The sequence below is a fragment of the Bombus impatiens genome, unplaced genomic scaffold, assembly GCF_000188095.3.
Source record: "Bombus impatiens unplaced genomic scaffold, BIMP_2.2 scf_0487, whole genome shotgun sequence".
Lineage (NCBI taxonomy): Eukaryota > Metazoa > Arthropoda > Insecta > Hymenoptera > Apidae > Bombus > Bombus impatiens.
In genome coordinates, this window is record NT_176906.1 from 1,813,656 (window position 1) to 1,821,689 (window position 8,034).

Below are 8,034 nucleotides of genomic sequence, written 5' to 3' on the forward strand. Positions count from 1 at the left end.
TCGAGCGATTCGAGTTGCCGCGCGACAGCTGCTCCTGCCGATGCATCACCTCACATCCGGCGCACATTACACCGCTGTTACTGTTAATTGAATCGATCGTTTTCAGATTGGCGGTTGCTCTACTAGCACCGTAAAATCGACGAACTCACGTTGCGCATGCTGCATGCATCAGCGAGAATTCCTGATGGTGTGATGGGCGCGAACCGATCACCGGGACCAATCGTCGCGTCGCGTCCTACACGGAACCGTATAGTGGAGCGATCCGCAAATTCGGTGTATCTATTGGACGTCGCATCGGTTCGAGGAATCGGATAACGGTTCGACCTAACGCGCGTTATCTGCTTTCCTATTTGCGTTAGCTTCTCTACGAAAACAGGTCGTGACGCAGATCAACCTGTCCCGTCACGGTTGATCTCGTTTTTGATAAATTACAATGATTTGTCCATATCGCGAACCCAACGATTCGATGGATCGATGTTTTTCTGCGAATGAAAACTCTCTATGTTCTTTTCCCATCGAAGATAGAGGACTCGAATAAAAGTAAATTACATGTATTTGCTTGCCAATTTGGTTAATGGATTTGTGTTGTTCGCGGCAAGCTTTGCGCTTGAAATGTGTTCAGTTGCTAAAGAAGCAATTATGAAGAATTGGACGGTCACGAAACAAACCGGTTGACGAGCGCCCGAAATTCCGCACAGTTTCCGCGGCGTAGTTTCATTATGGGACGAACTTTGACTATTTGTATGACCTTATTAGAGGTCTCGGGCCTTGAGATCGAAGTTTCTCGAGGCCGTGTGTAGCGCCTGAAACGATTATGTTTTAGGAGACCGTGTACAATCCTCGCAAATTACTTCGTTGCTCGACCCAGTTTCAGGTCGACGATACCGTTGTTTTCAAATCGAGAATTCACATTTTCAGATATTTTGTTTCGCGTTCCACTCATCAAGAACAAGCAGAAACGATATTATCGATCACATAGTTCCATAATAAATATTGCGTTCCCATTTCGTTAAAATAACACGCGCATTCTGCGTATATTTTACGTGTTCGCGAAAATAAAACGATGCATAAAGCGTTTAAATCCAGATTTTGTAAATTATAAAAGTCAAATTTCACTTTAATCCCGAACAATCAAGCCTCGTTACATAATCGGCGTGAAACGATCGATTCGATTTCGTTACAAAACGTATCGGAGAAATACGTGTTTCAACCGTTTAATATTATTCAATTAAAGATTTACCTATCGCGTAATAGAATGTTTGGAAAAATATGAAAATGCAAACGGCGCGATTCGAATTACGAGTATCGTGTGAAAAATCGTATGATTTCTCTACCTCGTTCGAATTTCCAAATTACCGTGAACAGATAGGGGGTCGAATTATTTTGAATTCACCCTAACGATTCGGAGATAGTACCGTCGGGATTACGTCCGTTAGATTTTAACGGACGGTAAAAAAGCCATTGTCGTGAATCAGACACGTAAGAGAGGAGAGAACGACTATCGATTCTGATTACGACGCGGAAAATTACCGGTTCGACATCGTGCGTGTCTACGTTGCTTGAACGGGCATGCGTTACAGCCACTATTTCGTCGTTAATTAAAACGATCGGTCGCAGATTCGCGGGACGACCGCGGTGCCTGAAATTGCGCGGAACACGTGGTCGAAGCGGTGCAAGCGACCAGTGGCTCGCATCACGCGTGTTTTCCAGACAAACGGGACAGCGAGAGACGCGCGCAAAATCATTCGTGTGTTCCACCGATGCGGTGATCTCTGTGAAACGCTTAATTCTCCGCTTTTCCCAACCGCATGCATAGAAACGAATAGTTCAATGGAGCGGAGCCCACTCGTCTGACACTTGGTAACTGCGTCGTTCGCGTCCCCCGGATTTCCATCGGTCCGTTCAAGCGTCACGCGATTGTTACTATTAATCGATTCGATTGCTTTCGAATTGACAGTTCTCTTGACAGTGTCCTGCTGATTTACCAGCGGATGTTTGCACACCAAGCTCGAACAAAAGAGATTTCGCCGGCCGGCCATCTGTTTTTCCACCCCTTTCCGAATCGGCCAGCCGTTTCTAGCGACGATTCGCCAAAAACCATCGTCGACCATTCACCTGCATACACGCGTACCCATTGAATTTTTAATCGACAATGGAATCAATTCTATTTCCTTTACGCTCGGTTTTGCTCGTGTGTTTTCATCGTCACCATTATGGACGATGGTTAGGAATTTTTTTTATTTTCCATACCGGCACTATCTTTGCTGCCGGCTCTGCTTTTGCTGCTTCCTTCACTGTCGTTTTCGTTTTTGCTCGTTCGTGCTCGCGATGCGCAGTTCCGTGCACGGGTGAACGTGTACGTCGTTCGCTTAATCCATGCGGTCACGAATAGACTTTTTCTTTCGTCGGGCGAATTCACTGCCGCGCTCGTCTTGCTTGATTGCCGCGAACGCGGTGCGCAAATGGCGCATCGACGAGCTCTCGTGGCCTCGTTCTACCTCGTTCTGCTTTCCCTCGTTCGATCGTACGCGAGAAACTCTTTCTTTGTCCGCGCGTTTACCATTCATCCATTCCGCGACGTTAATTACGTTATATACCTATCTCCATCTATACGAGTACTCTTTGTGCCGGCAATAAAGTGAAATTGATAGCCAGCTAGATCAATGCCCGAGAGTTCGCAAATCGACGCAAGAATAACACCGGTGATATCGGTTTTGATTCTTGATAAGTCAAGTCGCTTTTATCGCGAATTAAGGTCGACATCAATCATCGTTCGCGAATCGAGTCGACGATTAATCTTGCAGTTTAACGTGAGCACGTATTAGGAGTTAGGATCCTATTAGGACCATTGACGAAATAAATCAATCTGGTTGTCTCTCACTCTGGCTACGTGGAGTCCTTTTAACTACACCAGCCAGAAATTTTCCCAGCGTAGCTCGCGTTGTTTTCGTCGTCTTTCGTAACGGGAGCGCATCTTCATCGAGGCCAAGTGGAGGAGCGCGGTTCGAGGGAAGTCGAGGGATAAAGAGGCTAATACGATTTTACGTGGGAAACGAGTGAAAATACCGGGACGAAAGTACACACGGGGGGCGCACTTAAGCGCGATAGAGTGAGTCGCATGCGAAATAGGAGGAATCGAGCGGCACCGGTGGCCAACTGTTATATGTGGCTTCGAGTCGTTTACGCTTTAGAACCAAGCGGCTTGGTCCGTGTGTTGGTTACGCGGTTAATGGCGAGCCACTGCTCTTAAAATATTGAAGGAAAATATAACCGAGCCGTCTACGACCGCATAAAACGCCTAAATAGCAGGCTAACGATCGAACGCTGACGTGGAAACACGAGTTACCGGGTCTTCGCTCGATGTCGATGGGACGAGAGGCATCGATACGCGCAACGCTCTTCCGCTACTTTGTTAGGTCGTACAGAAATGGCGATGATTAACGAGCGGCGAGAAAGAAACGCGACTACGTCGTTTTAGCGGCGAGCGCTTTTCCGCGTAAGGACTCGAAGCACTTGTAATTACGGGGTTGCGAGACGTAGCGGAAGCTGAAGAATGGGGTTTGTTACCTCGCACATTGGCAGGTTATAACGATGGAATGTGAGAGATGCTTTACGCAAATATGTGAAAATCTGAATATTTCGTTTTGTATTTAACCTTTTAACCCGGGGAACGTATCTCTTGAATGTAATAATCTCTTTGCCTGAAGACTTCCTGTCTCGCAATAACAACAAATTATGTCGTACTTACATTTACAAGAATTTAAATTAACCAAACCGAAATTGATTTATCTTCAGTAATTTTTAATTTTATGATTAAAAAAGTTTCGGACTTTATAGAATTTAATGAAATTGAAGAAGAACGCATGGTTAACGATAGAGCATTTTTCTTTGATTACAGATGTTCTGAGGCGCATCGGTTGTAAAAGATGAAGGCCGTAATCGCTACGTGTCTCCTCCTCTTCGTCAACGGCGTCCTCTCCGTCGAGTGGAAACACAGTGCCGTCCTGGACAATAACTTCTTAGTTCTTTGGACGCCTGGCGAAAGAGATGTGATGTTCGAGATTCAAGTGAAGACTCTCGGCTACGTGGGTCTGGGTTTCACGAGGGATGACGGCAGCGTTGGAGCTGACATGGTCATTGGATGGGTAGACAACAACGGACAGCTCCATCTTCAGGTAAGTGTCCTTAAGAGCGTCACGTTATTTCCTTCGCGATCGTTGTCAGACGGTAGCTCGAGTTTCTTCGTGCGCGAGCTTTCGTTCTTAAACTCTAAATACTCGAAATTATCGACGTTCCAACAGACAACTTTGTGTATAATGCGCCAGCAAAATAACGGAGAAACGCAATTATCATTATTTCTTAGGTATGCATAGCGCATCTTGAATTGGAAACGATGGTTTCGCGAGACGATCATTTTCACCGAGTGCGTTCTAACAAAATTACATTCATTCCACGAACGTTGACTTGGAATAATTTCGACTAATTACTCCTATGCTACCGATCCCGGTGCGTCAAGCGTTCCACAGATCACTTGGAATACCAGGACCGTGTGTGCAAGAGAACTCGCATAATGATAGTTCTTCCGAAGATAAGTAATGGGTTTCTCGTTTCGATCGGTGCATTGCATAGTTATCAATCTTACCAACTGAGGCCAGCGGCCTGTCATTACGCGTGCTCGTCATTTTGTACGACACTCTGTCGTTTTATTTTTCCGAGGACCGATTATCTTGCACGATTTTCAGTCACTGGCCCATGATGTATTGTGTTTATCGAAACGGTATTTTTCGAGCTTGTATCCTGTACCGTCCGATGGGACAGATAACTTTTTCAAATCCAAGCAAACGAGACTTAACGGGAATCACGATGGATACGAGCGACGTTTGATAAAATGAATAGAAAGAACCTATGTACGTACATACATACGTATACAGCTAGAGAAAACGGCGGTCGAAAGTTCTTCCTCGATTTCCAAGTAAAACGTAAAGGACGTAGATTCAGCTGACATATCCAGCTACGCTTCGTCCAAACGGTACACGGGTTAGAAAACATCATCCTGCCCCTGAAAGTCTAAAGCTCGATAAACTAACAAGGCAAACATCGCGCGACTGTAGATACGACGAAGAGAATTTTCACCGGTAAACGTTGTGAACCGGTTTAATTTTTCTACAAGAGCCACAAAGAGAACGTGCATAGAATTTTCGGAGGATGGGGTCGGGCGCACAGTTTATTTTCAAGTACTGTTAAATTTAAAACGTCCTGCTGCATCTGTTGACGAAAACTCTCTTCGAAAACCGGACTCAAGGGGATTACGCTGTTATCCTCCCTTTCATCAGCATTACGCGGCTGTCACTTTACTCGGTTCTTCATAACATCAGGGCCATAATCTAACGCGGAGGGAGGTGGACGCTCGTTCGTTCGTTTCTTTTTTTCTTTCTTTGTACGCTTTTCTCGCGTGGCTTTTCCACGACGCGAGCGGGACAGCCAACGTTGCACGAGCAACCACGCGAACGCTTCAACTCTGTCCTCTTCCTGCCTCGTCCTCATTTGTACATTTGTCGTCGACTATTTCTTTTATAACGGCTTTCCGCGCCCACATCGTCTTCGTTCGCGTTTCCATCATCGCTTGCAGGCTACTTCGCGCGGAATTTCCCGTCGACGACAAATTCACTCGGATTCGCGCTGCATCACTGTCAGCCCCTCTCGTAGACAGATGCTTTTCTTTTTATAATTAACCTTTGCGATTAATGACAGCAGTTTCACCTTTCTTGTGCACTCTGCTCACCGATGAAAATTGATTATAATCTCGGCCTCGTGCGAAGGTTTGGAGGAAGAAGATTCGCTAGGATCGAAATAATAGATTCTTAACTGGTCCACGAAAGATTTTATCTTATCTCCGAGGTACGGTGGAACTCGCCGCAACAAGAGCGAGGCGAACTCGGTGTGGAAAATAAGTAAGCGGTTAAGCGAGGTTAATTAAATTCACCTTAAAAGCAATAACTACGATAGAAGTTCTGTACGATGTCTGTTCGCTCGACCGTTTGATTACAGTCGACTGACTGTGCCATTCGTTATGATTAATGTATGTTGTTGGACCGCCGATCGTTTAATGTTCATTGCATACACGACACATTGCGGTTTAAATCGGTTGCTTTGTGATCGATACTTATTAACATTCAATTGGTGCGACGAAATTGAAATGAAAAATACCATCGCTTCCTGCTTATTATTAAAGTCTAATCGAACTCTGATCGAACGAGTTGTGATCTAATCGAAACGAAACGAACCAGACGAGCAAAAATTGTACCAATCAAAACGGCACAATGCAAAATTCTATCTAAATTATCGCTCTTTGTCGGCAAATCATTTAACTTGATGAAATGGTGGCTCCTTATTGTCGTGTCACACATCGTTCGACATTAACAACGAAGGAACCGCGTTTTTTCTGAAATGGAAAGCTGCCGTAACGTGCGCATATCTGCGTAAAGGGATGGGGTGGTGGATGCAATATAGGAAAGCAATCTTCTCCGGCGACTACAGAGCGGGATAACCGAGAGTAGTGGTGGGTCGGTGCTTAGGTACATATCTACGTAGGTAGGTAGTCAGGCTGCAGATCGCGTTCGTCTCGCGTGTCCGCAATTTTTCCGGTAGAATCGTTGCCTGCTCGTTCCATAATGCATGCCGTGCCGCTCGCAATGCTCTATGCGATGCAGCCGTCGCCGGACGCTCTCATACACACAGAGCGACGTCATGGGAAGAAAAAAGAGGGGAACAGGGAAGGGACGTAGAGCGAGAAGAAAGGATCGAATGGACGACAGAACTCATGTAGAGCGAAAAAGAGGAAGACGGAGGAGAAACTTGACGGCCAATGGGAACGAGAAGATTTTCGTTATGATCGTAATCTTAGAAGCAGAACAACCACGATCATCCAGACCAGCTAGGCGACCAGGCGAACACCGGATCCTTAGCGCTCGATTTCTTTCCCTTATACCCCTTTCGTACAGCTTCTTACCCTCTTCCTGGTTTGCTCCCTCTCTCCTAATCTAACAGTTCAATTCTTTTATTCGCATGGTTTAACTTTTCCCTTCCATCTTGTAGGGTCGTTGGTAACAGCACAAACGAACCGAGCTTCCTTCGCGCTGTATGATAATAAGGTAGAAGGAATCGGAGTTGGTCTAACGTCTTCATGAGCGATCGATCTCGTCGATGTAACGCCGATATCAGTGGTATCGAACCTATTTGTAGAGAGTACATTCGACACTCGTTGCTTTGTTATCGTAGTTGATAAAGGAGAATAGGTACGATAAAAGTAACGCTCGACGAAACGAATCGAAGTTGATTAAAGATGTACGCTTCTTGATACATTTACCGTTTCAGGATCCGGCTTTTGTGTGTTCAACCACTTCGATCCCCGTCTCTCCAGCCGGCTGAATTCAATTTTCCTGGTCTAATTCTTTTATTCGCTTCGTTTAACTTCCCTGTTCCGTTCGGCACGTCGTTTCAAGGCGAATCCGTAGCTCGGTGTCTATTTGAGGTCTTTTCTACCTGAAATACTTTTCGAACGAGCGATCGCGACGAGCTACGACGTTCATTCACGTTGTTCCATGCCCTCGGTTCGTTACTATAAAAAATGATATAACTTTTAGCGTATCTTTCCAACGGCGTTTCGCCATTGAATTAAAATTGCCTGAAATTTAATATCACGTTTCCAACGAGAATAGTACAGCAAGTAGGAAAGCTGACAAACTTTGAAGAAAAGAATCACGAATATACTCCATAGTGACGTCGAGTAGACTAATTAATATTTACAACTCATACATCGCGGTCATAGGTACGCGAACCACAGAAAAGGAACGTTTGGAGAAACGCGAGCGCAGCTGGCAATGGCGGGTTAAATAATGCAGTGCGATAAATCGCCAGCCAATTCAGAGCCTCTTGTCGGTCGCCGCTCGATTCGAAGAAAAGCATCGCGCGGAAGCAGTTTCCTCGCGGCGAAAACTCGGCTAATGCGCGATTATTTCAGCTAGTTGCTGGCGG

General features: G+C 45.5%; 1 protein-coding gene across 1 annotated transcript in view; it reads left to right on the forward strand.

Annotated features, from left to right (window-relative positions):
• The window catches only part of LOC100748651 (MOXD1 homolog 2), a 172,172-nt gene that overhangs the window by 80,322 nt on the left and 83,816 nt on the right, over positions 1-8,034 (forward strand). Inside the window, exon 2 of the mRNA XM_003490919.4 lies at positions 3,899-4,175. Within this exon, the coding sequence (XP_003490967.1) occupies positions 3,927-4,175 (249 nt within the window). The 5' untranslated portion in view covers positions 3,899-3,926. The remainder of the gene's footprint in view (positions 1-3,898; positions 4,176-8,034) is intronic.